The sequence below is a fragment of the Arachis ipaensis genome, chromosome B07, assembly GCF_000816755.2.
Source record: "Arachis ipaensis cultivar K30076 chromosome B07, Araip1.1, whole genome shotgun sequence".
NCBI lineage: Eukaryota > Viridiplantae > Streptophyta > Magnoliopsida > Fabales > Fabaceae > Arachis > Arachis ipaensis.
In genome coordinates this window covers 8,452,509-8,461,999 of record NC_029791.2, presented here as the reverse complement: position 1 = coordinate 8,461,999, position 9,491 = coordinate 8,452,509, and the positions used below count along the sequence as shown (strand labels likewise).

The window sequence follows — 9,491 nt, the reverse complement described above, 5'->3', positions numbered from 1 at the left end:
AGTTTTTCTTGTGCATATTATAAATTATAAATTATTATATATTATCTAATACCAAGAATAAAGTGTCTTTGACCTTATGCTGATTCATTAAGAATGCCTTTGACCATGTTATAATCGAATGAATTTTTCTTGCTAAGAAAATATTTTCATAAAATTTGCTAAAAAGGTCATGATATGCTGGTTTTACTAAATTTCTATTTCTTATGGCACGTGAGTATATAACCAACAATTTTGTAGCTAATATATAACTGAACATAAGAAAAAACAGAAACCTACTAACCAAATATGTTCTCATTTTTGTGTCAGTGAAAATGAAAACTCATTTATTCAGAGGCAGGGGTTTGAATAAGAAAAATACTTTAAAAAGAATTCAAAGCTGCTAGAGTGACTTGTTGCTAAGAGGATCCTGAACCTCTGAATATCCATTTATTTGAGATTCATTCAATTGCAAAACAAGATTTTTACTATATATTTATATTTTTTAAATTCCTGATTCATATTAATTGAAACTTTTGGGAAAGTCTTCTAGATATTCTTAATCTCGAGCGTTCAAAGTTCAAACAGCCTAACATTGAATAAGGATATAACATATAAGATAAGATAGCAGCCCTGATTAGTTGAAAGTTGAGGTGTTTGAATAAACACAAATATGATGAACCAAGTTAAAAAGTATATAATATATCAATTTTGCATGAAATTTCTCATATGCTACAGGAAAAATTAAAATTCTATGCTATTAGTTTTGGGATTTTGATCACAAGTCTTGCTCAACAAATAATAAATATGGTTACAAATATATGTAGAAATATCGGATTACATATTGATATGTAGACTGTAGACACATTAACTGTGACTAGGAGCATATAAATAAAACGAACACAAGAAACAAAATCTTGATTTAGATAAAATTGTTTTGGTCTTTCATCCATGGCTTCAATGCTTGGTTATGGAACCAACAATCAAGAGGACTCTACTTCCTGCCAAAGCCATAACAAACACAATGTCATACAAATTTTAAATGTGTCATATCAAACAGGGTCAAAATATAGATGTATGAACTATATGCAAAAATTATTTGATGATGACATGTTACATATAATGTTAGAGAAGTAAACTAACCTCTTCCTCTTTGGTGTTTTGGATGCTGGAACAATCAATCCTCTCTTCTCTAAGCTTTTATATCGGTCCTTTATAAGGCTACAACAACCCTACATATATGTCATTGAAATTGAGAAGTTACTTGGATGTTTGAAAAAACTCAGAAAATAGATAACAAAAAGTAAGCAAGAGAATTTTACAAGCCTACCTTAAGCTTCCGGATGGATCCATTTATTTCATCGCTTAGGAGAACTTGAACAGGAGCAGGCTCAAACCTATTAACGAATTGTGATAAATATACACCCACAAAGAATCATGTGTATGGAAGAATATTTGTTGGGTCAAAACCACTGAAGTACTCTTGGCAAGTCCTCTCATTCCAATAACTAAGGTTTTGAAAGCAAATTAAGATAAATAGAAAAGACTACTTACTTGTGCTTTCCTAAGCGTGGTGGCCGTGCCTTTAACCTCTCTTGTTTAGCAACTTCACGCCTGATCCGTTTCTTCTGCTTTTCCTCGTCTTCTTGCTTGATTTCCTCCATAATTTCAGGTATGCTGTAACCAGAAGAATCAAAACAGCTTAAATATCACCTTTTATCGTTGTTGGAAACGTAGAAAATAATCATGCTACCTGTCAATTTCTTTTGACAATTCCACCAACTTCTTAGCTTCTGCTTCTTTTTTCTGTTGTTCTTTTCGCCTAAGTCTCTTGTTCAACTCAACTTTAGTGACCCTCTTTGTTTTGATAGGCCTGTTGGATGAATATTCAAACAATTCAAATATATCAGATTTTTAGTTGGGATGTATGGAACCTATTTACAATTACAAGCATAATGAGTCAACATAATTCGAAAGGATTATGCAAATTTGACATTAACTTAGTTAAAAAACAAAAGAGAATCAGAAATATATTCTCAAGAAATCAGATCAGATACGCATTATACAGGTAAATACGTTTCACTAATTATAAGGAGAAGTCATCAATTAACTGCTAGGAAAGAAAATTGAGAATTTGTAACATTAATGGAAACAAAAGAAGTATATTTCCATTATTTTGATGAATAATTTTTATCTTCAGGGGCAAAAAACGATTCGAGGGAAAATGTCAAGAATAGTATAGTATTTGAGCAATGTCAGGTCAATCAAAAGTTTGTCAGCATACCTTTTCTCTGATGCACCATCCTCATTATCACCCTCGCTTTCCAAATTACCTTCATCATCATCACTCCCATCATCAACATCAAGAAAAAACCTCTACAAAGAAAACAGAACCAAAGACTCAACCCGTATCCAAATAGCGACACAATTAATGTTGGAACCCCATATACTTGCATATAAATTCACATATCTAAAACATTAGAAATCAGACTAAAACTCCACAGAACAGTAATGACACAAATGAAAGAACAAGCCTCACATCTTCTTCAGCAATAGCTTCTCCGGAAACAGTCAACGGAACTGGTGTAGGGCCCAATTCATCTTTGTAGATCTTTTGCATTTCTTGTGCAACAGCACAAGCTAATACATCCTGGTTAGACAATCAAATTTTTTAAAGACACGTGTAAGATTCATGACAAAACATAAAAAAAAAAAATATTAAGTAAACAAAGTATTTCTTAATAATTTACCCGATGACTTTCGTATGAGGGATTGAACGAGCATCCAGGAGGATCAACCTCTACTGCTGGAATAAGAGAAGGCTTTGTGACCTGTGAAGCATGCATCCATCACACCATCAAATAAAAATGCTGAGATAAATCATAAAAAGAAAAAAGAAAAAGAAAATCCACAAAATGAATCTATCAAGCCATAAAGTGTACCTTCTTTCCCTTTCTAATGTCCTCATCTGCATGACAAGTTCAAAGAATCATTGTTAAACATCCCAAAATGCTAACAAAAAAGCAAACCACAACTGCAAAAAAATAATAAGCATATGACGTACCTTTATCACCCCACATATCAAATACATCAGAAGGTAAGTCGGAATCATCCTGAGATTGATCATGAGAAAAAGAATAAATGTAAACAATACATAATCAGAATAACATTTAGAATGGAGAGGAAAAACAAATGACTGCTTCCATCTGTCCAAACATGATGATTACAACTGAGCACATTCTTCAATCTTTGGGCAACTCTTACTGCTACTAAATTATTGCTGCATCAATGGAAATTACTTACCTTATTAGCCTCTTTTGTCATAGAGACCGCTTTATGGTTTTTACCGCCCTTCTTTCGTGTAGAAGATGGCACCGGCTTAACAAACTGGTTCCCCTGTAGCACACTATCAACATGGAGCACTTTTTCCCTGTGCTTTTCAATCTTCCTCTTCACCGCAAGATCTAGTAGCCAGCCACATTAAATTAGATAACCACAATCACATCGTCAAATGACAAATATCCAAAATCCATGGAGAAACACTAGAAACACAAACTGCAAAAGGCAGCCAAAAATCCAAAATGCTATATGCAGCTACCGAATAAGCCACCATTTGTGTATATATACCTGAGTTGCTTCACACATATTCAATGTACATTCTATATTCCAACATGTGTTATAAGAGTGGCTAATTTTATTTTTGTACAGATATCATGGTAGCCACAAATACGAAACATCCAAGTCATCATAACTCACATAACTCATCATCATATACAAAAATCAAATAATCATTACTGGTCATCTTTCACAATCTTATTTTGCATAATAATTTGCAAGCAACTCCCCTGAAAATAATCTATCGAAAACAAAATATTATCAAAACAAGAACAATAACAATAACCAATTTCCAACGCGCCATTGCATTCTAACCTAACCTAATTCAAGTTAAAGGAAGAACCTTTGGACTTGTCTTCGAAGAAAAGTGCATCGCTGGGAAGGGCGTCAAGGGTGCCGCCGGAGAGAGCGTCCTTGGTGGTTTTCTCGAAGAAATCTTCGATGTCTTCGGTGCTGATGTTAGCTCTCCACGCCTTCTTACCCTTCCTTGAACCTTTAGCTTTCTTCCCCATTCTTCTTTCTTCTTCTTCAGCTGCAACTAGTGACTACGCTCTCGTCTTCTGTTTTCTGCTGTAATTTTCGCAGACCGAAGGGTTTCTACTTTTTTTCAGCTGCAACTGCTTCATACGACTGCCAGTGGTGGCGGCACAATGATGAATGATCGAACCATCATAGTGGACCGTACCTAATATTATTTGGGCTTCATAGTCAGCATTTTTATGGGCTTTTATTTTGGGCCTTATGTGGGTCGTTCCATCTTTTGGGCTTTGAAGTCCAAAAAAATACCATATTCACAAATTACGCACATTCCTCAAATTCCTATATGTAAAAGACATAAAAACACAACAAATGTAAAGCATCGGAAAGTGATTTTATTATCACTTTCAAAATTGATAATATTATTTTTTACATTATAATTTTTAAGTTAATTTTAATAAACAATTATAAAAATAAAATGAAAAAAAACAATTTAAAAAGTTTAAGAAAATAATATTATGAATTTTAAAACTGGTAAAGGTACTTTCTTTACTTAGCAATTAATCTCTGCCATTGGATGGAATGGTGTCCGTAAATTAACAAGTAGTCACAAACAGTTGAAAAGAATAGCCTTATGACATGTCCCTCCTGTAAAAGACACCGTAATCGCCACCACATTATTTTTATTTATTTTCCGATTGTCTGGTGCGGTGGATTCTGCTGCCTGCTCAAGCAGCAGCTTGTGATGTCGACAAATTAAACCTCATCTCATAAATCCTATATAAACATATTTATTTATACATTATTTCAATATTTTTCACCATCTTCTGCTATTCATTTAATTATATGGTACATTATTATACTATAGCTATCTAGCTGATTGAGTTTGCCTCACCCCGCCCGTGAACAAAGCTAATTAAGCAATCATCCATCATCTTAAAATTGAACTATCAATCATGGGGTGCTGGGATATATTTATTAAAATTATTTATCCTAAAAATTTAAGATGATAAAAGAAAATATAGAATTAAATTATCATATTTTTAACTTATTTTTACTTTTAAGACTTTTTTTTTTTTGAATTTATATGAATTTTTATTTGCGTAACTTTTTTTCTTTTTATTTATCTGAAGTTAATTTTTTGTTTAAATGTCAATCATAAAAATTCTGATAATATATCATAAAATTATGGTTTAATTACTTTGTTGGTTCCTATAGTTTCACCAAATTTTTAATTAGGTTCCTATATTTTTTTTCCTTTCAATTGAGTTCCTATACTGTTTTTTATTTTGTAATTACATCATTTTTATGTTAAGAATGCTAAAATTAACATAATATTTTTACCAAAATATATACAGTCAATGATTTAATTAAGTTTTTAATTATAAATACCTTCAATTTGTGAAAAAATATTCAGTTAACTCTAATATTTTTTACACTAGAAAAGACTTAATTACAAAATTAAAGCAATGTAGAGACCTAAATAAAAAGAAAAAAAGTATAAGGACCTATTTAAAAATTTGGTGAAACTATAAGGACCAACAGAGTAATTAAATCTAAAATTATTCATCCAAAAATTTTGAATTTAAAAAAATACATTAATAATTAAATCTCTAATATAATTTTGTTTAATTACCATATCATCTAAAGTTCTTTTAATTTGAGTTGGATATGTATAATTGGGGAAAGCAGATTATTAAACGTAAAGTCCAAATGTTAGGGGCAAAAGTAGAAGCTTAATATATTATACATGTTAAAATGTGTTTTATATATATATGGATTATGGATAGCCTAGTCTTGCTTCTTATATATTGATCAATAATATCATATATATTTGATCCCTTTACATGCTTATAGCATCTTGTTCTTTTTAATTTAATGTTTGTAATTTTTTTTTTTAAGAATGTAACAAAAATGGAACTGTGGCATTTTTGGGTCATAAAAACTAGTACCATTAACTAAGTATATGTGCAAAGATGAAAGATGGGTGTTCCTAGGTTATTGGAGAAGTGATTAAAGGGTTTGTAATTAAATTAAAGATCATTGAAATGTGTGTGATACTATGATGCTACATACATCGATCACGTTCTGGGTTGTAGTCCCATACTTTTAGACTTTGCAGACAATGAAGAAGAAAGAAGAGAACAAAGTTTGGTGATTATTATTTATTAGTATGAAAGAAAGATGATGATGTTCACAGGCAGCACAAAATTATATATGCCTCAGAAAAAGGACAAATTGGTATTAGCTGTCCCTAGACCATAGTGCAAAGATTTTATCCCATTCAATCCATTCCTTTATACTCGGTTAAATGCAGTAAAATGTTCTCTAGGGAAGAAACCTACCTAGCTATCTACCCTTTTATCTTCACATAAATATATATAATGCTGCCTTCTACATAGGGGTAAAATAGGAAATGCAGATTCTCCATATATATATAATCTTCACAAATATCGGACAGAGAAGTACTAGAGGACCAGGATTTTGTGATTTCCGGTTATCAATTAATTATCAATAATATTTTTAATTATGTGAAATTATATCTAATGGTGTGAGATTATTCATTTGTTATTTGATGATTATTATTGATTATCTAATAATCTAATATGTATTCTATTGATCAAATTCCACACTCTAAACTTTTATTCTATTTTCAAAGTGTACGAGTGGGACGATAATTAATTAACGTGGAATAAGCAGAATTGTGCGAGCAAAAGTGGAATAATAAAGTTGTCACAATAATTAATTAACGTGATTCATCTTAATGTCTATGATTATTACAGAAAATACAACAAAAATATATTTAACTACGAAACATGGAGAAGATATAAAATATGTGATAACAATCCCACTCAAATTAAAATCTCTACTACTTCCCTCAAAAATAAGTCACCACAATTGAAACTAAATTTCCAACATTAAAAGTAAAAATCATCAACCTTGAATACAATAAATCATGATCACATTATTTTGTTGAGGTTAATTAGTAAAAATCTATGGATGCTTATTAATTAACTGGTTACCACATGTAAGACGAGTGGTACTTACATTACATATATAGATACAATGAAGTTCTTATGCCAGCCATTAGTGTTGTCTATATTATCTTGACAGATTCTTGAATTGTCGCCAATGCAACATGTTTTATCTTTGTTCCTGTCCACGAAGAACAGAAGCACTTATAACGCCACTTTATACTTTTAATAAATTTTGTATCATTTGATGATGCACATTGCCATGTGAATGTACTTTTCCAAAGTGCAACTCACGTGAGTTTTTCTAGCTAGCTACCAAGTCACATATAAATGAAGCATCCTATAATATTATTTATAATTGAAATCATTATGATCATATCCGTAACTCCTAATAGTCTTGTCCATTATTGCTGGATTTCAGTATCTATGTCTGTTATTTTTTATAACTTTGTTAAATTTATAATTAAATTTTTTTATTTTTCATTTAAATTTTTATATTATTTTTTATTTTATAATTAAGTATTTTTTATTTAAAAATATTTAAATTAATAAAATATTTTTTTAAAATATGGTTAAAGACAATCTAAAAGATCAATGCATTCATTAGTAATATTACCATGATAATTTTTTAAACTATCTTTTATCGTGTAATATTGATAGATTTAATTGTGTAAATATTAGAAATATTTTTTTATATTTTACACCATTATTAATTACCATATAGTGTATTGTGTTAAATTGAATTCTAAATTAAACAGCTATATTATCGTATAATTTTTATTCTGTTAGGTAACGTTTGGAAAAGAAACAAAGACTGAGAGACTGAAGCTGAAATAAGTCTCAGTATTGTGTTTGGTGTAAAGTGGGAGATAGAGACCGAAATAAAAATGAAATTCTAATTTAATTTACATAAAGGATAAAATTGGAATTGATTAATTGAAATGAGTGTATTTTAAGAATAAAATGTTATTAAAGTTTTAGTCTCTATCCCAAAAAATTTTAGTCTCATGTGTTTCCACTATTTAAAGGTATTAACATACTGAAATTTTGAAGATAAAGACTGAAATTTTAATACCAATTTCTAAACTAACAAACATGATATTAAGTTCCAATCTCCTAATCTCTGTCCAATACCTCAAAACAAACACTATTTTAAGGACATAAAATTTGATAAATATTTATATAATTTTAAAGTATATCTAAAGATATCGGCAAAATATAGTGATGTTTAAACAATAGCACTTGATATAATTTTAGAAAAACAACTATATAAGCTACAAAAGTTTTAAGAAACAAAGAAAACTTTTGTTTTAGGGTTTAGAATTTAGTATCTTCTCTATAATTGTTTGAATTTGTTGCATATATATACGTGCGTGTAATCTTAATTTCTCTCCGGTCCCGAGAGCATAATAATTTTGTTGTTGAAATATTTGTTGAAGATACAAAGAGCGATAATTATTGTAGGTCTCATGCATCATCGTCCAGCTCCGAAAGAGAAGACTATACATACATATGGCTCGCTAATGCTATATATATATATACAACTAATTAATATGGGTTATTTTTTATTATAAAATATTATTTTCTACTTTTCGAGACATTAAGATTATAATTTAAGATTTAACATTTAGAATTTAGAATATATAATTCAAAAAAATTAACTGATTTTTGGCCAAAAAAATTAACTCCTTAATTGAATTCATATATAATACATGATTTTATTTTTTTATGAGTTTGAAAAATATATTGAAAAAGCTAAATATTATTAAAGAATGTAAAAATAGGCAAATAAATTTGCCTATGGTGGTATAGAAGATGAATTGCACTAGATTGATTGATACACTGGCAATTCGTTGAAGGTGAATAAACGTTTCACAATTTAATTTGTTTCTAACGTATTCAAAATCCACACTCCCACGACATAATTTTCAGAATCGAATCGATAATTAAACCGGTTAAATTATAAAATTATTGGATCATTAATTTAACCAATAAATTATAAATTAAATGATTAATTTAATTATAATTAAATAATTATATAAAATTTTATTTTATTTTTTTATTTCTATAATAAATATCTTTTTTTAGTTTTATTTTGTATTCAATTAATTATTATACATTTGATAGAAAAATTATGTAGAGAAAATAATTTTTTTTAGTTTAACTGAATTTGATCAAATTGATTTAAATCGGTTTTAATAGATTTGACCAAATTTTATTAAGTTTGACTAAATTTACCTGAATTAATTATTTAACCGCTTTAAATAATGATCGAATCCGAATAAATAATTAGATGATCGAATTTTTGGTCTGATCAACCAGATTGAACCGAATTTGATAACTATGTCCGACAAACTCCATTTTTAGTTTCCTTTAAACAAATAATAATGTGTCCTAACAAATTCATTTTTTAAATTAAAAAATATTACAATCCATCCAACAAATTGG

At 29.3% G+C, this 9,491-nt stretch overlaps 1 protein-coding gene across 1 annotated transcript; it reads right to left on the bottom strand.

The window, feature by feature from the left end:
- Nucleotides 654-4,265, bottom strand: LOC107609439 (uncharacterized protein At2g40430). Its single transcript, XM_016311421.2, has 12 exons — nt 3,935-4,265; nt 3,280-3,440; nt 3,041-3,089; nt 2,919-2,944; nt 2,727-2,807; nt 2,516-2,626; nt 2,261-2,352; nt 1,730-1,849; nt 1,531-1,653; nt 1,307-1,373; nt 1,120-1,208; nt 654-977 (listed from the first exon to the last, which is right to left on the bottom strand). The coding sequence occupies exons 1-12, from the start codon at nt 4,101-4,103 to the stop codon at nt 971-973; spliced, it is 1,095 nt and encodes a 364-aa protein (XP_016166907.1). The 5' UTR covers nt 4,104-4,265; the 3' UTR covers nt 654-970.

What these genes read in the sequence shown, in the direction of transcription:
- LOC107609439 (XM_016311421.2), bottom strand. Translation starts at nt 4,103, where the DNA reads ATGGGGAAGAAAGCTAAAGGTTCAAGGAAGGGTAAGAAGGCGTGGAGA. An exon ending in TGACAAAAGAGGCTAATAAG is followed by an intron (nt 3,090 to 3,279) that starts GTAAGTAATTTC and finishes GATCAATCTCAG; the next exon opens with GATGATTCCGACTTACCTTC. An exon ending in TTGTCAAAAGAAATTGACAG is followed by an intron (nt 1,654 to 1,729) that starts GTAGCATGATTA and finishes TTCTGGTTACAG; the next exon opens with CATACCTGAAATTATGGAGG.